This window comes from Ursus americanus, chromosome 18 (assembly GCF_024610735.1).
Source record: "Ursus americanus isolate L20-20 chromosome 18, mUrsAme1.1.p, whole genome shotgun sequence".
In the NCBI taxonomy this organism is placed as follows: domain Eukaryota; kingdom Metazoa; phylum Chordata; class Mammalia; order Carnivora; family Ursidae; genus Ursus; species Ursus americanus.
This window is the reverse complement of record NC_142144.1, coordinates 19,422,661-19,441,710: the sequence shown is the minus strand read 5'-3', so window position 1 is coordinate 19,441,710 and position 19,050 is coordinate 19,422,661. Positions and strand designations below refer to the sequence as shown.

The 19,050-nt window shown below is 54.0% G+C and overlaps 1 protein-coding gene across 16 annotated transcripts in view; it reads left to right on the top strand.

Moving 5' to 3' along the window:
* Window positions 1–19,050, top strand: part of ZNF618 (zinc finger protein 618) — a 177,740-nt gene that overhangs the window by 101,002 nt on the left and 57,688 nt on the right. For all 16 annotated transcript variants that reach the window (XM_087869445.1, XM_087869441.1, XM_087869453.1 and 13 more), the window contains exon 3: window positions 12,028–12,287. In XM_087869445.1, coding sequence (XP_087725571.1) covers window positions 12,028–12,287 — 260 coding nt within the window. The remainder of the gene's footprint in view (window positions 1–12,027; window positions 12,288–19,050) is intronic.

The following is a 19,050-nucleotide window of genomic DNA, read 5'->3' as shown; positions in this document are numbered from 1 at the left end:
TGCAGCTGCATAATTATTTTTTAAAGAATATCTTGTTGTTTAGCATTTTGGTTTTCAGCAGTAAAATAAAAGTAGCCCTAAACAAATTGATTTCATTGTTAGGAAAGCTTGCAGTAGCAGTAGGCTCGATGGTGGTCAGTGACCAGTACGGTATTAGCAGAATGAATTATTTAAGAATTCTGGGTATATTCTAGCCAGGGCGCGTCTTTATCTTGACTCTAGGTTTATGTTGCTGTTATGGGAGCTCAGATTTGATTTCCGGAAACATAGAGTCTCAGCTTACTGAACTTTGGACAAAGTTGGGCCACAAAAATCATAAATCGCAGGCTGACTCTGGGTCATATACTCATTCCCTGGGGGGCCAGTGCTTTTTTGGTGGGCTGAGTTTCCTCTCTGCTCAATCAATTACTGTTAAACCTAGACTCTGCAGATATGGCGGATTCTTGAAAATTCAGGCACATTCTTCGGTTTGCCCTCCGGAGGCAGCCACAGAAATGCAAACTAATGCACATCAAAACTGGTGAATCATGTTTGCCAAATGGCCCTGTGGCTCTCAAGCTTGGCGTGGTCCACCCGAGGGAGGTGACTGGGGCCCCTAGGGAACCTTTGCTCAGTACATGCACCCAGCAGCTGTCTCTCCCCTGTGCTCCCTGAGCCCACTGAGAACGTTGTTGTGCGTCTTGTTCTTCACCATTCAAGGCACTTGGAAGTCTTGCCTTGTTCTGAAGAAGCACAGTCTTGAGAATGGTAACAGGATGAACCAACCTGGCTGCTTGTGGAGGCCCTTGACGCCAAAGGCCCTTCCTCCAGGAAGATAAGTCAGGAAACTTCCACAGCCTCATCCTCTGTCCAGCTCTGCTAATGGAAGAGAAAGATCCTCACCCTTAGCTTACGCTTCTTCCGGCTTTCCATGCAGAGTGTGGTGCTTCCCCGCGTCAGTAGGCTCCAGACCCAGCTTCCTGATCGCTCCCACCTGCCCATCCTGCGGGGACTTGGCTGCAGCTTGTGTCCTCGTCCGCCTCCTCATTGCTGCTGCACTGGGGGTGGGGGTGGGGGGGTGGCCATGCCCCTCTGTGTTCATTTAGGAGTACTCCGTCCATGGCCTGAGAGCTGATGTTTTTCATAGTTTGACCAGACTTTCCACATTTTTGTCTGGCAAGTGGTTGGGAAGGACAGAAGAAAAGAACTGAACACTGACGGAGCCCCACTCTGTGCATGGAGCCGGGCTGTCTGCCTTATGCACATCTCAGCCCTCAGATCTCCTAAACATCCCTTAGTGGTGCGTGGTCACTCCCCTGGCTCACGTGCGTGGAGAGGGGGGTGTGGGTAGGTGAGGAAACTTGGAACAGCCGGGCATCTAGTTGCTCACCACCAGACACTCAGGAAGGACCTGGACTGTGTCAGGGACACGTTGGCAGGCCGGCAGTGTGGGCAGGATGTTGGGAGCGGAGTGGGTCCTCTTGGGGAGCTTCTTTACCTTTCATTGCCAGGAGACAGTGGCCAGAGGTGCTGGGTGTCAGAGAGGGGCGTGGGGGGATAGTAGTGAAGTCACAGCCTCAGTAGGAAATCATGTTGGTGGCAGAGGGAGAGTCTTTCTTCTCTGCCGTCACATCAGCTAGCGTGAGGACCAGCTTTGGGACCGCCTCAGTCTCCCCTGGTTGACTTGGCTGCACTGTGGGATCTGCATGGGACCCTGTGGGTGCCGCAGAGGATCTCTGCAGGATGGTGGTCAGGGTCCCCGTGGGGGCCTCCCCTTCCCCACCTGCCGGTCGAGGGAATTCTGTCTGGGTGAGAACTGAGTCTGCAGCGTCGTCACCGTGGGGTGAGGGGAGCCACTCAACACAGTGAGTATTGAGAGGGCTGTGCACCTTGCCAAGGAGTCCGAACTGCCCCCCTGCTACCCCCGCTGGAAAACGAAGATGCTATGTCTCTTTAAAATGCTGTTAACGGTAATTCTTCTTAACGACCCGGGCCAACCTTCCTTATGCCGTGACACCCATAAGTGAAGTTCCCAGATTTACCCGGAGGGTCCCATCCTGCTAAGTGTCGGAGTTTGTGACTTGACAGCGTCGCTCAAGACTCCTGCTTTTCTCTATTTTAGGTTTAAATTAACCAGGGAATTAACTCTTAATATTTAAATCTTCACGCTGCCTTTCTGAACTGCAGTATTACCTGGCGTCGTGGCTGACTGACAACATACACTGAAGAAAATTAAGTGCCTAAGAATTATCTCAAACTAATGATATATTTATGCATTGTAGGTTATTTTGAATTTCTAGACTGTTAAGAGTTGTTTAATAGGTTAATAGTTTTAATCTATTAATCTCATCTTTTCTACTTGACTATTTATTAAAATATATCAGTGATACATGACAAATGGAAGTGCAGATAATTCTGAGGGTTATGAAGGCATGGGTGATGATGTGGAGATTTGAAACACGGCTGGAATAGTAAATACAGACACAGGCCCCGTTTCCGGGGTTTGTGGAAAGTGGGGTTTCACTGTAGGTTCTCTCTCTCTCAGTCCTTCCAGGCTGGTGGAAGCTGTAGCCTTTCTCCCTGTTACGATTCCTGTCCTTGTCCCTAAAACCAGGAGACTCTGTGTCCACAGGACACGTCTGCACACGGCAGCCATTTTGGAACGCGTCAAGGAGAGTTAGAGGTCGACAGTGAGCATAAAGCCCAGACCCTTTCTCTGTAGCAGACGTGCAGCCCCTGATTCCTTAGTTTTATCCCATTTCTCTGTTACTGTGTTAAGTGTCGAGCATGTGCCCCGTGCCGTCTGGATGCTGAGGATACAGGAGGAGACGAGGGTGTATGTTCCCTTTCTCTTGGGAGTTTCTGGTTGATTAATCATGACTTTGTTCATTCATTCAAAAAACAAGTGTTTTTGTGTTTTTAATCATCTCTCCTTTTGAGAAGGGAAAACAAATCATCCAAATGATGGAAAGCCCAGGTTTTGGGGCCGGGCACGTCTGCATGCGTATCTTTCTGTCAGTAGAAAGCTGTGTGACCATGAAAAAGTCACTCTGTGTCTCTAATCCTCAGTTTTCCTGTCTTAAAGCAGAACTGCTTAGCATCTATCAGGCATCCAGCGGGGTGGTGCGTGGATGTGGGGTGAAGCACCGTGCCTGGCACGGCATGGCTGCTCAGAACGCCATAGCTGCTCTTGTCCTCATCCCCTCATTGCCATAGTCACCTCCACCTTCGTGCTGATGTATGCACCTCTGCTTGTTCTCTGTGTGTGTCGTTCAGCAGACGTTAGCTGCCGTCTGCTAGGGGCCAGGCATGGGGATACATAAACAGTGGGGTAGGGCCTTCGGCCCTGGAGGTCTCTGTCAACCACATGGAATCAGAGGGCAGATTCGGAGCAGGAGCCCGTGGGAAGCAGAGGAGGGCATTCCCAGAAACCACGGGGATGAGGCTGCAGGCTCCCGGATGGATGGGTGTCAGAGACAGCAGCCACCTTGGGAGCTCAGCACCCCGTCCTGGGCCCCGAGGGCCCGCATCTGCCGAGTGATGTTCATCGTAGCGGGCCTGCGTCCTCGGGAGTTTCCAGATGCTTTTACATCGTGCACCTTCACCTTTCGTATCGTGACGTGTTAATACTGTCTCAGCGAAGCTGGAGAAGAAAAAGAGTTGGTGTCAGAGCATCCCCGGCTACCCTGTTCTGGCATTTCAGGAGGAAAGAAGAGCACATTACATCTGAGAAAATTCCTGCTGGAGAGAAGTAAGATGAGAGTGTAGCCCTTCTGGAATAAGCTTCTCTGTTCAGAATGTGGCTCCCGTTCAACATCTCCTGGCCATGTGATACCGAGGGCCAGGGGGTGGGCCATGCCGTCTTCGGTTCTGAACATTAACTGACGCAGTTAAACCATCGACGTTCTTCGTGGGTTGGGAGGGGACAGAGAGACGCCCCGAAGGCTGCGCTGGCACCACCCTTTCCAGGACTCATGGCTTTGCTCCTTCAGTGAATAGGCGTCTACTGATGGCCGTCCGTGTGCCAGGTGCAGCTGTGGGTGCTGGGATATGACAGGGAATGGACAAGAGAAAGTCCTTGTCCTCCCGGAGCTCACGTTCCAGCTGGGGAGACAGACGGTGAAGAGGATGAGTGGTAACGTGGTAGATAAACGTAGGGTGAATAGTGAGCAGCACAAGTAAAGCCGGGAACGGGGCGATGTGTGGGCAGGGCCGGGGTCAGCCGCACGGTGGTTTAGGTCGAGCAGCCAGAATGTCTCCACTGGCTCTGGGGTGTTTGAGTGAGGACTGACCATGAGGGCAGCCGGGAGGGGCAGAGGAAGGAGCAAGGGCAGAGGCCCCAGGCGCCGTGTGCTCAGGGCACAGCTGGGTCACTGGTGTGGCCAGCAAGGAAGTGTGTTAGCAGAGGAGGCCAGCGGGCTCCTGGGGTGTGTCCCAGGGAGCCCTGGGGGTCAGGGCCAGGGCTCTAGCTGCTGCTGTGGGTGAGGTGTGGGACCATAATGGGTTTTGGGGCCTAGGGGTGACATGACCTGGCTTGCTTTAACAGGGTCACCCAGGCTGCTCTTTTGAACATTGACTTTGGGGCTTTGGGCAGGGGTAGGAGCCAGAGACTGGCTGTGTGGTTGACAATAAGACAGGAGGCAGGGAAGACAGCTGGAACCAGGGGCTGGTAAGGAGTGGTGAGGTTCTGGACATACCTTGCAGGTGGAGTTGACAGGATTTGCCAGTAGACTCATTAGTACGGAGTGAGGGGGACGGAAGACAGGTTCGTTCCAGAGTCTAGCCCTGAGAAGCTGGAGGGTTAGAATTGCTCCTAACTGAAATCGAGAAGCCTGTGGTTATTTGATTGTGGTGTCGTGGACTGCAGGGCTTAGCGGGAAGAGCACTGGGATAGGAGTCAGGATTGTAGTCTGGACTTGGGGAAGGGGTGTAGCAATAGCTCAGTTAGGGCCTGTTAAATACGGGTGCTTCTTGGGCATCCAGGAGGAGGTGTCTAGCCGGCAGCTGTGTGTGTAGGGCTGGAGTTCAAGGGGAGGTCCAAGCTGGAGAGAGAATTTGGGATTCATCATCACATCGTTAATATTTAAAAGCCCGAGTCTGGATGAGCTTGCTTAGGGAGTGAGTGTGGATAAAGATAGAAGAGGTTCTAGAACTGATCCTTGGGGCATGTCAGCGTGTAAGGGTGAAGAATTGGCGAAGAGGAGTCAGCAGGAGACGGCGAAGGGGGCAGAAGGTAGGAGGCCACCAGCTGAGCACAGAGCCAAGGGAGCAAAGAGTTGGACAGAGGGGAGAGGGAGGATTATCTGAGGCTGCCGACAGAGGACGAGGTTGCCAAGGATGAGAAGGGACCATAGGCTCTAGGAGCATGGAGGTCACGGGAAGCCTTGGGCAGAGCAGCCCTGGCGGAATGGGGGAGGCAAAAACCTCAAGGTCTTGGAAGCATTGCCGAGGAGGGGCCTGCTGACACCTGTGAATAGGTAAGAAGCATTTGCAGCACTTAGATCATCGGTAGGTGGGCACATGGGTAGCGTTGGAGGACTTGGTCAGCAGTCAGCCTCCGCAGCAGGGTACGTGCGGCCCCTGAGGTCATGGCTTAAGTTCCTTCAACAGCCCGTGAGTCCATGCATCCACGTAGAGTGTATTTAAGCTCAGCTTGAGGCTACTTAACCCTCATTCCTAATGAGTGGAGGCTTTTAATGAAGTTTTATTCTAGCGGGAGTTAACCGAGCCATTATTTACACACTGTGATTAGAGCTTTTCCACCACCCTTAACATTGTTTCAGGTGGCTGAAGTGCTAGAGTGAGTAAGCAGGAGCCTTTGCAGGACGTGGGGTGGTCTTCAGGCCGAGCCCTGGGGTACAGGTGGAGGCACTGCTCCCTGGCCTGTGCAGGGAGGTACGCACACGCCGCTGGGTAGAGGTCTGGCCTCTGCCACAGCTGTAGATTCCAGCGCACCTGTCATGCGGATGGGAAAACCGAGTTAGGCAAGGGCACGATGACGTCCAGCGTGCTGAGAACCCCCGTCACTACTGTGACTTGGTAGAGCTTCAAGCATTAGCATTTTTGGTGGCATGATGGACAAATTACACCCAGAGACAGAGCTGTCTGACTCCTGGCCACATGGTGTTCTAGGACTCTTCATCCTTCATGGCCAGCAGTGGCATTTGTCTTTGGGCCCCAAATCCACTGATAACGTTGTTTGGTTGCACTGTCTTAGGCTGTCCGGTTTAGTGGGAACAGCACCAGGATAGGAGTCAGAAAAATTGTTTCTGGTCAATGGAAGTCGTGTGACCTTGGGCATGCCCTCCATTCACAACGTTGATTGAGTTCCTGCCGTGCCCCAGGACTCATGCCTGGGCTGGGCTGTGGATGTGAACCAGACAGACTTGGGCCCAGTTTTTGGGCTTCAGTTTCTGCATCTGGCTCCAGGGCTCTCATGAATGCCAGATGGGCCGGGGTAGGTCGAAGCAGTTGAAGAACCATCTGGTAAAACCCAGAGGAAGAGATGTGCTTCTGAAACTTTCCTAGGCAGGCTGTGCAGGCACATTGGATGGGCTGTGCACAGCATTGGGGATGAGGAAGAAGAAAGCAAAAGAAAAGGGAGGGTAGTAGAGAGCAGCAGCTTGCAAACCTCACCGCCGCATAGTAGTTTCCCGTAGCTTCTGTAACAAATTGCCACAAACTGGGAGGCTTAAACCGGAAGCTTGTTCTCGCTCAGTTTTGGAGGCTCTGGGGGAGACTCTGTTCTTTGCCTCTTCCAGCTTCTGTGGCCATAGCATTCCTCGACCTGTGGCTGCATCGTTCCAGTCTCTGCCTCTGTGGTCATGTTGCCTTCTCCCCTTCTCTGCCTTGTCCCCTGTTTTGTCCGTCCTATCCCCTGTGCTTCTCTTTTAAGGACCCTTGTCATTGCATTTAGGGCCCACCTAGGTAATTCACGGTGATCTCATCTTAAGATCCTGAAATGAAATACATCTGCAAGGAGCCTTTGCCAAATAAGGTCATGTTCATAGGTTCTGGGGATTAGGACGTGGGCATGTCTTGGGTAGGGGGGCACCATTTAACCCACTACAGGGAGAAAGAAGCCCATTTATACATACATTAGGCTAAAATCAGAGAGTAGGGGTCTTGGAGCCCCACTCAATGCCATCCTCTTTATTCAGGCCTCCTGGGTACTTCTGGGTCACTGCTGTGCACAGAACCTCTGGGCCTTCAAGGAACACAATTTGAGAATCATTGCCTTCACGAAGGGTCTGCGTTCTTGGGGAACTCCTTGGGCAGGGACCCACTCGGTCTGGCTTCTCTCTTGGGATTCTGGCATGAGCAGTAACCAGTGGCCACAGACGATACATACTTACAGAGAGATATCCTTTTAGTGCCTGACTTTAGATTTTATGTTGAAGTGTGACTCAGGTTAAATATAAAATTCATAGCATATCTTGAGCAACTATTTTGTAGTTATCTATATATAAATCTATTTTACAGTGACACAAATAGAATAGATTATGGAGTGTCAGCATGTAGATAGATTCCGAGTGCTTTTTCACTAATATACCTAATGATTCGTGCTGAGAATATCCAAGGGCTCCACTGTACATTTAAATGGATATAATTAAAATAATGAGCTCTATTTTAAAAAATGATATATGAAAAAAAATTTTTTTAAAGAAGTTAGAAGATGCTACACCCCTAATTCAAAGTGATATAAGTACTTCAGTGATCCCATTGTTATTAGGACACCTAATTAAATGCAAAGCACCCGAGAAAAGCAACATTTGGGCTCATAAATCTAAAGCATGAAGCCGGGAGAAGAGAGGTTGCCAGTGTCCTTGGCGCTGCCAAGGCCAGGGGGTGTCCCATTTAAAGGAGTGCCTGTGGGCGACAGGGGGGTTCACGTGGCTTCCAGTGTAAGAGTCTCCTGTGGGGGCCAGATGGGTGTTCAGAGAGGGGGTCTAACACCACCTCGAGCAAGCAGGGAAGGCTTCCCAGAGGTGGGGGGGTCCTCATGAATCGATGACATTGTCATAATGGCAGCTGCCATCCCTGGAAATCCACTCTGCCCAGCTCCCTGGCTTATCTCCCACCCCCATGCTGGCAAGGATCACGGTCCTTCTTGAACAGACAAGGGAACTGAGGCTCAGAGATGGAGTCTAGCCCAAGGTCGCAGGGTGTGTGGATGCCCAGCCTGTCGGATTCCAACAACTCCTCCCTCCCACCAGGACGTCATGATGCTGGGGGTGGGGTCCTTGGGAGCAGGAAGGGACACTGAGGCTGTTCAGGTGGGATGGGCAAATGCTCGTAGACCTCAGGCTCAGCTGCTGAATGTCGGCTGTGAAGAAAGGGGGTTGACAGTATTCTAGGCGGAGAGACTGTTCTGTTCCCTTCCCTCCTTGTGACCTCAGTTGTGGGGAACACAGGCAGGTTGGACCCTTTGTCTCCAGGAGCCTCTTTGCTGTCCTGGAAGCACATCTACCCTTCCTTGCGGCTTAACCCTTTGTGCAGTCCGGGTCAGGACCAGCCAGGGCCAAGCCAGGGCGAGCCCTCGCTGCCTGCCTGCCCAGCAGCCCCACCGAGACTTGCGGGCTGGCATTCAGGCTCCGACGGGGTCCCTGCGCTCCACCGCTGTGCCCAGTGAGCCTCAGGACTAGCAGGACTGCTTGTTAGCATCCGCGTGGTCTCGGGCAGGGAGCAGCAGTTTCAGTAACCGTCAGCAGCTGCCATCGACCTGGGCGTCTCTGCTCTGTGAGTCGCTCTAGATGAGGTCCTGGATTTACATTGCTCTTGATCTTCACGAGACCTTTTGAGTGGATATGGGGCTCCCAGCTCACTCAGGGTCACCAGCCAGGATGTGATAGTGATGGGATTCGAACCCCTGTTGATGTACTTCCACGGCCCCCGCAGTGACGTCTGGACTATGTCAGGCCCTTCCCCTGAGTCCTCTGCATGATTCCCTCCCCTGCACCCTGTATGAGACGGTAGATATGTGTAAACGTCTCCACTGGGGCCACCATTCAGGGTCCCTTGCAGACATTGCCTTGTCTCTCTGCATCATAGTGCTGTGGGGCAGCTGCTGTGTTTGTCCCCATTGTATGGATGTGAAGACTGAGGCGTGGAAGGGGGATTGGAGTCACTTGCACAGGAACCCACAGCTTGAGAGTGGCAGTTCTGAGATTGGCCATGGGACCATCCGACTTCAGAACCTTCCGTCTGGGTTCATCTCATCCCGTTCCTGCCAGGCTGTCTGCCCACCTCGGCTCTGGTGCCCCAGTGCCAGGGAGACCTCCACCCCCAGGATGTCCCCTTCTGTGGCTGGCTGGCTGGTGGGTTGTCCTCCTTCCCTGAAGCCATAGCTGTCCCCTCGTACTTCTCAGACCCGCTGGTCCTGTGGCTCCTGGGGTTCACTGAGCTAAGAGGCTCTTTGGCCCTCCGATGACTCTAACTCGGGGGATGGGTAGGCTTGCTCCTTTTCCAGGGGGCTCTGGTCCTCAGCAAGGGGTTCTAGCTCAAGACAGCCCCCTCGGAGGAAGCAGCAGCCAGAAAAATCAGGTAGTCTGCCTTCCCCCTGCTTCCCCACTAGCACCTTGGTTCTGAGTCTGTTTTGGTTGTGGAAGGTCAAGAGTAGGTGATGTGGGGGCTGCCCCAGGGTCAAGTGGGCCGGCTTCCCTCTGCAGTTTTCTCCCTTCTCTGCAGTGCACTGTGGCTTAGAACCAAAATGCCTGTATCCCGGTTTGGTCCCATGTCTTCCTACCTATGTGACTTTGATCAAGTTATTTCTCCTCTTCAGGGTCTCTGTTTCCTTATCTGTAAGACAGATAATCCTAGGACTTCCTCCCCGGTTGTCCCTGAGATGAAAAGAGTCAGAACAGTATGTTAGAACAGTCCCGGTACATAGCAAGCGACTTCAGGCCTTCTTAAATCAGTAGAAGATATGAACACAGAGGCGATTGAACCATCCTGATTTATGTTTCCCGATGCGGAGAAGGGCAAATGCTCAGACGGTGTCAGGTAGGCCCCAGTGTGGCAGACACATCAGGAGGAGGCGTCCCTGGGCCCACGGAGCGCTCAAGATGCCGTAACAGTTTGTCATTATTAATAGTGGTGGTGGCCGTGTCTCGTTAGCTGTTACAGGCCAGCCGCTGTGCTGCGTGTTCTGTCAGTTGGTTCAAATCTCCCTGACAGTCCTGTTAGCCTCGTTTTGCAGATGGGAAAACTGGGGCTCAGAGGTTAGGCAGCTGGCTTAGGTCACCCAGCAAGGAGGTGGCTGGCGGGACGGCCCTGGCTCCTGGCTGGTTTCCCGCTAGCCTGCCTCTTCACTCCAGCTGCCCGAGTCCTGTGGATGAGCCCGGGCTGCTGTAAGGAAAGACCGCAGACGGAGTGGCTCGGGTAAGGGCATGTCCCACGGTGCTGGAGGGTGGGGGTGTGAGATCGGGGTGCCGGTGTAGTTGGTTTCCGGTGAGAACCCTCTCGCAGACAGCCACCTTCTCTTCGTGCCCTCCCATGGCGGTGAGACAGAGAGAGCTCTCTCTTCCTGTCCTCTAAGGCCACAGCCCATCAGATTAGGGTTCTACCTTTCTGACCTTATTTAACCTTCATTATCTCTTAAAGACCTGTCTCCAGCTAGAGTCGTGGTGGGGTTTAAGTCTTCACCGTACAAACTGGGGAGGTGGGGGGACACAATTTAGGTCATGACACTTCCCCAGTGCCTTCTCTTTGCTCCCTCCTCATTAGCTGGGACCCTCCTCCTCTCTTTCCTCAATTCCTCAACCCCAAGAGCAAGTTCAGAGCTGGGAGGGACCCTGACTATGACCAAATTCATGCACTTTGTGACAGATGGAGCCGCCGAAGCCCAGAGAAGAGCAAGGTCTTGTCCTAAGTCCCACAGCAAGCCCACAGAACCTGGGTCCCCACCTCCCAGCCTGGCACCTCCACAAAGCTCCCGTTGGTATGCTATTGGGTCCTACCTGAGTGTGCCTTGAGTCTGGGCTTTAAAGTGCCGTCCAGGCTTCTCTGACGCCGCAGAGAGGACTGGATGTGACGGGGTGGCATCCTCAGGCTGGACCGTGATGTGATCTCCCCGTTCTTGCACACCTTGGCTTCTGTACCTCAGAGACGGGAGTGATGATGATGATTCCTCCTGCCAGAAGGATGAGGGGGCCCTTATGATAACACAGAGAGTCCCACCGAACCGTCTGTTCGAGAGATGGCAGGGACCTGGCTCCATGCCATGGCCTGCCCCCAGTCTTCTGTGTGGCGCTGGGCAAGTCCCAGCTCTGCTCTGGGCCGTGGTGGGCCCCTCATAAGGGAGGCTCAGTAACCTCGACCCTGCCCACCTCAGCACTGAGCTCACGACCTTAAGGATGTCTTCTGATGCTTGAAGACCTACCTGGAGGCCAGAGTGTTGGTCTGAGTGGGGCTTTTGGCTTGTAGTCGCCCATCTGTCAGATGGGAACAGCGGGGAGCTTGGATGAAATCTCCAGCTCTTCTGCCAGGGAGGGAAGGGAACAGCACTAGGCACTTTGTACACATCACTTGAACCCTTGCTGCTCAGAGCGCAGACTGGAGACGAGCAGCCCCGGCCTTGGCTGGGTACTTGTTAGAAAAGCAGAATGTCAGGCTAAACCCCAGACCTTTGGAGCCAGAGTCTGTATTTTACTGAGATTCTCAGCTGATTTATATGCACATTGATTGAGAAGAGCTGATTCCAGTCACCCAGAGCGGCCCTGGGAGGTCTTTCGTAACTCCAGTTACAAGAGTTACTGGGCACATTTAGACCTCTTTACAGCCCAGCTTCCCTATCTGTAAAATGGGTGGAGCGGGAGCCGTACTAGCCCTGTGATTTTCCCACTGTGTTCCTCTGCGCACACTGGGTTCCCAGGACGACCCCGAGGGGCTGCCGGGAGGGGCTGCCATGGGGCGGCATGCTTCAAGGTGAGGTTCATGGACAAATGGGTCTGTAGCTAACCATTTTGCAACCCCCTGGGCTGGTGGGTTCCCAGCGGGGTCTGGGGGCTGGCATGGGGTCCGCACCGAGCACACTCTCTTCTCCGCCAGGGAGCGCTTGAAGCGCAGCCAGAAGAGCACCAAGGTGGAGGGGCCAGAGCCCGCGCCGGCCGAGGCCTCGCTGAGTGCCGAGCAGGGAACGATGACGGAGGTGAAGGTGAAGACGGAGCTACCCGATGACTACATCCAGGAGGTGATCTGGCAGGGGGAGACCAAGGAGGAGAAGAAGGCGGTCAGCAAGGACGGGACAGGCGATGTGCCCGCTGAGATCTGCGTGGTGATCGGTGGTGTCCGCAACCAGCAGACCCTTGGTGAGTACCTGCCTGAGAGGGTCGGGGCTGGGACCAGGGCCGGGCACGGGGTCAGGGTCCTGCCTCTCCCTGGCTGAGAGGGCCTTCGGTGGCTCCCCTCTGCCCTCAGGGAAGGACCTAGGCTCCTTAAACTTGCCTTTGCTTGTACAGTCCTAGCCTGGACCTCTTTCCTTTCCACCTGACGTGCCAGAGCCCTGTCTGTGTTTTAAGACTTTGTTTTGGTCAGATGCCTGGAACTTTCTGTAGGTGTGGTGAATCCCTCATGCCGTGGGGCTCCCATGCCCCCCGGGTGGGTCTGGCACAGCCACATCGCTTGTTGTCTTAAATGCCTGTCTGCATTTTGTCATCCTTGGCTTTTTTTTTTTTTTTTTAAGATTTTATTTATTTATTCGACAGAGATAGAGACAGCCAGCAAGAGAGGGGCCACAAGCAGGGGGAGTGGGAGAGGAAGAAGCAGGCTCATAGCAGAGGAGCCTGATGTGGGGCTCGATCCCATAACGCCGGGATCACGCCCTGAGCCAAAGGCAGACGCTTAACCGCTGTGCCACCCAGACGCCCCTGTCATCCTTGGCTTTACCTCGGGCTCCTGCAGGCAGTTCCCAGTGCTGGTCCTGCTTGGCGCAGGTGCCCAGGCGGGATCAGATCGGTGGCAGACCAGCACCTCCCCCTACCCCTTTTGGGCTGGGTCAGGCTCAGAGGAGCTCTGTGGAAACAAGCTTCTTAAAAATTCCTCGGGCTGCCTGCACCCCTACCAAGGTCACAAACTCACATGCTCCCAAGGCCCAGTGTGTACACAGAGGGGCTCAGTCCTCTGCTGCCCTGTAACTAGGTGGGGCAGGCTCCATGTGGCCGGCTCTCTGGACATGCCACGTACCAGAAGTGAGACATTCGATGTAAATTCTTTTGGTTTTAAATGTTGGCGACTAATTCGACTATTGAAATCTGCCAAACAAAACCTGTCTGTGGGTCAGAGTCATTCCGTGGCCACAGGTGTGCAACCCCGGGTCTGTAAAATAAAGTCCGCATGCCTCACCCTGGCGTCAAGGCCTTGCCTGGTCTGTCCCCATCCGCATGGTCCTCCGCGTTTCTTAGACACGCTGCCACCTCCCTCCCGTCTCCCTGTCCTTCCTGGTCCAGCTCTGGCTCACTTCGTCCAGACTCGCGGGCTCATGTCCCATGTGCGGCATGAGGGGCCCCGTGTGGAGGTTCCCCTGTGTCTGGGTCCCCAGGTTGACACTCAAGTCCTTTTGCCCCCTCTTCCCAGCTGCTGGGAGTCAGCCTCGTGCTCCCTTTCCTGGCTGTTCTGGGCCGTTCCTGTGCACCCTCAGCCCCGGCTGGGTCATTGTGGCATCCCTCCGACCGCCATGCCTTTGTGTGTCTCTGCCCTCACCCGCCCTCCGCTCTGGCTGCCAGGGGCTTGGCAAAAACAAGTCATTGACCATGTCATTCGCTGAGTATAAACTTGGGATTCCCCACTGTGTCGAGGGTCAAGGCCTTAGTATCAAGATCCTGTATAACCGGATCCCTATTTCTTATTTATGATCTTCTCGGACCTTTTATTCCGGCACACTCTGCCTTTCCAGAGCATTTCTTGCCCCTGGCTCATGCTCTTCCCTCTCCCTGGAATGCCTTTGCCCATGTCCACACGTACAGATCCAGCCCATCTTTCAAGGCCAGCTCCAGTACTGCCACCTCCCAGAAGCCCCCTTGAATCTCTTCCGGTCAGCGTGGTCTGTTTCTCCCTTGCCCCTCACTTGGGTACTTCCCATTATCTGTTTTAGATTAGAGGGGCCTTGTCCGTGCCTGCCTCTGCCACGAGACTAGGAGCCCCTGGAGGCTGGCACATCAGAACTTGTCTGATCCGTGTCTCCGGGTTCGCTGCTCCCACCCTACAGTGTCTAGCAAGATACCAGCTTCCAGGGAGCAGTATCGACATCGGAGCCATAACTGTCAGGATGGGGCTAGGTTATGCCCCAGTCACAGAAGATCCTGAAAGTAACGAGATCTTGGTCGCTCAAAGCCACAAAGGTTTCTTTCTTCGTTACACTACATGTCCGTTGTGGGTCATCTGGGGGCTCTGCTCTGGACCCAGGTGAAAAGCAGCCGTTACATGAAATGCTGCCGGCAAGGGATAGAGGGAAAGAAAGCTCTAGAGGGACTCACATTGGGATTACCTGCTGCAGCCCAGAGGGCAGATGAGCTAAGTCCCTTCCCTGTCATTGGCCACGTTAGTCACATGGTCCCACCCAACCGCAGGTGGCCAGGAAGTGCCGTCCTCCCACGTGGCAGAACTGGGATGAACCAGCAGAACTTGGGGTGGAGCATGAGTAACTTAGCCCAGTGCCCAGCGGAAGCAGAGCCTTTTCAGGAGCCCACGTCTGGCCTTCCTCCATCAGTATTCACTCCCCGCGGCCAAGGACCGTGTTAGCCTCTAGGGATGTGTCCACTAACCCAAGAGAGGACGTGCCCTTGCTCACTTCGCGGTGTGTGTTTTAAGACTCATTGGGCCCAGTAGCTATTTATGCCTCTTTGCCAGGAGTTGCCCGGTGAAGGGGAGTTGAATCTGAATCTGGGGATGGAGCCAGCAGTCGGGATTCGGTGGAGAAGGCCTAGAGCAGCCGTGCTAGGGAAACGCTGGGGGGGAGTCCTCCCTGGGCCAGCTGCCTGCACAGTGAGAGGCTGCAGGGCCTCATGCCAACCACGGACGCTGGTTTCCAGCTCAGCTGCTGCTCGGCAGCAGGGTCCTTGGCTCTGCGGGGCCTTAGTGTCGTCTTCTGCTCAGCGAGGCTCCCTGTCCTGCCCACCTCACGAGTGTGCAGATCAAAAGAGGCGGTGGAAGAGAGCAGCATTGTGCAGAGAGCGTGAGCTCGGGTCCTCAGTCTGGGAGCGAACCCAGGCTCTCTGCTGTCATAGCTGTTGGACCTCAGGCAGGCTACTTGAGCTCCCTGTGCCTCAGTTCTCACAATTGCCAGTTCACGGGGTCATGTGAAGATTCAGTAAGATGGCGTATGTAAAGCACTCAGCGTTGTACTTGGTAAACGATGAGCTTTTATCAGTAGTATTAGCATTGCTCTTCAAGGAGGAAGAGTACCTCTTTCAAGTACCTCTTCAAGGGGGAAGACTAGTAATAGTTTCTGCATTTTTCTAAAGCCTAAGAAATAAGCCAGGGTGATGTAGAGAAAAAATGGGCTGTGGAAGAAGTTGATGCTGGGTGAGGTGTCAAGACGTGGGCTCTAATTGAGCCTCCGTTGTCTCACTGAACAGGGCAACCTGTCCCCGTCCCTGGAGCTCCTCCTCGTGCTGCCTCCCTCGAAGCCAGAGACTTTGAGTATGTTGTGACATTTCTAAGTAACCTTGGCAGACTCCTGAATGAAAAAGGAGTAAAGCACAGTGGCAAGGGGGAGTGGGGCCGCCATTTTGGAGCCTGGACCGAAGCAGGGTCTGGACATTCCCTGCGAGTTATCGAGGCTCATCTTGCATCCATCAAAGCACACCTTCCTCCTTGAGGGTATAGTTTCTGCCAGGGGTCAGGCTCAGAGAAATTTGGCCTGGCCTCGGTACCAGGAAAGAAAAGCATTAAAAAAAAAAAAAAAAGAAAATCAATGTTAAGAATGGAGCCTTCAAAGTCATCTAATCTCAGGATGGCAAGTAGGTTTTATCTTGTGGGCCAAGTCCAAGTAATTGCTGCTGTTTATTAGGGGTTCTGTGTCAAAGATTCTAAAGGGGTGGCATGATTATCAGTGTCTGCCATGGATGTGGAAATGGGCAGTGGGGCTCTATATGCTATGGATTTGATGCCCCCTATCCCCTCATTTTATAGAGGGGCCAACAGAAAGGAAAAGAGGGGCTCTTGCTCATAGCAAGTATGACGTTTTCTCCCACTTCATGAAGGGCCGGTCCGCCTCACAGTGACCCCTTCCCACCTGGAAGGAACACAGGAAGGAAAGCACTTCCAGGGATCTGGCCAGGGGCCCAGTGCTGTTTAGAGCAGTCCCTTGAAATGCACTCGTGCCACAGTGGCCCGGTGGCGCGGTGTTAATGAACTCGTTCCCGAGCCGCTTGGCAGAGAAGCGTGAGGTTCTGTGCAGCTGAGGGCTTCCAGAGTGCCCCGCTCACCCAGCCACGCTCAGGCCTCAGAGCCGGCCTCTGTTACTGAGAACCGTGTTCCTGATGGTCACTCGGTGCTGCGCCAGGCGGGAACCTCCCGTTTGCCCTTCCTCCAGGCTCCATCCTCCTCGTCCCCACCCCAGGTCCTCACTGGCCCTGTAGCGGCCGTCAAGCAGTGTTCCCCGTGGCACCGACCTCATCCGACGCACTTCCCGTGGAGGACCTGGGGCTTGGACCCGCGGATGGCATTTGGCAGCTTCTCAGGCCGGGAGAGGCGGGAGGGCCATCAGTGCCTGGGAGGCTGGTTGCCAAGCTTGCAGTGCTGACTGCTGTGTCCCGGTTGCCCAGAAGTCTGTGCTAAGAAGGTCTCCCGCTCTTGGAAAGAATGTCACTGCCATTGGAGCCAGTGTGGGGGAAACTCAGGGGTTTTCTGCAAGAAGACCCGAGATAATATCCAACTTGCTGACTGTGTTGGGTAAAACCAGAAGTGAGAAGAAGTGAGGTCACGGATGCCTGTGTCCACCTGACAAGCTGCGTGGGGGACTCTGCACAGGAGCTCCGAGGAGTGGTGGAGCCACGCTTGAGGTTTCCAGAACGCCACGAGGAGTGCTAGACGCAGGGCGCCACCGTTGGTACGCCTCCTCCCACACTCGATGGCAGGCATCGCTAACTGATCACTGCGGACGGCCACAGTACGCCCGAGGCCTTCTCAACACAGCACACCAAGACGTCACTGCTGCTCAGCAGGGTTGAAAAAGAGGAGGTGGAAACCTGCTTGCCATTCTTGTCCCAGATGGTGAAGACAAGGCAGGACCTGGAAGCATTTCCTGGTTCGGAGAGAGAAGGATGCTCAGATCTCATCACGGGGGTCAGCAGGTACTACCAAGTAGGGCATGCTCTTCTCTGGACGGTGCGACCATCGGTCCTTAGTCCTGGGGAGCTGACCCATGAGGGGAGCCCAGGGAGAGTGGCAAGTGCCGGGGGACCGGTGGTACAGGAGCCCCTGGAGGGAGCAACCAACCCAGCGGGGCTCCTCCTCAGATGTGGGGCGTGGGCCAACCAGCTTATTTCCGGAGAGTTCACTCTTAGTGTGGGGAGGAGCCCCATGGAAGAGCTAAGGGCTCTTTGTCCTGGGGAGGAAGAGACTTGGGGGTGGGGGCCAGTGGTCGGGGTGCCAGGGAGATGATGGGACTGAAGTATTCACAACCTGAAGCTTTTGAGCGGGAGGGGAAGGGGTGGACGCATTCTGCAGAGCCCCGGCCGATACACGGGCGTCACCGGGGATTTCAGCTCCGTGAAAGGAAGGCCTTCGCGACTGTGGGAACTGTTGGGAACCGGATACAGGCCTGTGAGGGAGTGAGTTCTGCCTTGGAAATCACCGGACGGGGTGCAGGAGGCAGAGTCAAGGATGAGATGGAGGAGTACTCGGATGTTTCTAGGCAGTGAGCTTCGAGCCCTGCGGGGGAGAGGTGTTTCCACACCCGCAGGACTGCCCACGGGGGAGGCGCAGGGCCGCGAGGCGGGGGCTCGGCCGCAGCTCTGGAAGGAGCCGCGGCAGGGCGGGCAGCCATTCAGACCCGGCCATGTGGATTTGGGTCTGTGACAGACGCCGGCGGCGGAGGGGCCGGGTCCTGCTGCGTCGTGCCAGCTGAGAGTTTCCTGTTGCAGGGGGCGGTTGGCAGGGCTTTGCACCCGAGCCTGCCAGAGCCAACACTCCGCTTCTTGCTGCAGCCGCCTGGGAAGGAGGGGTTCTGGCTACCCTCCCAGGCACGTCTTCTCTCCGCTGCTGGCCCTTCGTCGGGTGGTTCAGGGTGGGAAGGGGTCCTGCATGGAGAGGCTGCACGGGAAAGGGCCCCTGGGCTGTAAATCCAGGAGACCCAGGATCTGTGCCGTGGTGGAGTCTGGGCCAGGCCCCTTAACCTCTCTGAGCCATACTGTCTTCATCGATCAGTGGGTGTAAGAACATCTGCCTGTCTTTCCAGGAGGCTTGTTGGGGGCAGAGGGAGGTAACAGGTATGAACGCGCTTTTACGCAGGGAGACAGAATTAGCTGGAGCCTCAGGACATTGACACATCTGGAGTTACATCCGGAGTGCTAGGAACCCGAAAGGCCAGCGGCTTGTGTTCATCACCTCCTAAAAGAATTTTGAGAAAAATTTCATATTCTTTCATATTTTTGAATTGACGTCTCACATTTTTATCCAGAGTTTAAATAATTGTAAAGGATCTAATTTCTGGAGTATTGTGTTAAAAAAAAAAAGTGTCATTTTGGAACTGTAACTGTGAAACCACTGTTTTAAATGTATCGGAGAGAATCCAAAGCCACTGCTATTTAATACCAGCCATCATCCATTTTAAAAACATGCGAACAGGCTCATCGTTAACAGAAATTTTACATCTTTCCTTTTCTCTCCTTGAACTCATATTTCCAGTCCACTTCCCTCACAGGATTTTATCCTAATGTAATATATTTTTTATGCCTGAGAGTTTTTTATTGATCACTGTTTTATAATCTTCTCCCACAACAAGATGTACGTAAATTGAAATAGAAATTTCTACAAAATTTCTCGGGCTCATAAAACTCTACTTTTTAAAACATTTTTCCCCCAGATCGAGTTATTATTAATATACAGTTTGTCAAAAACAAATTTAGATAA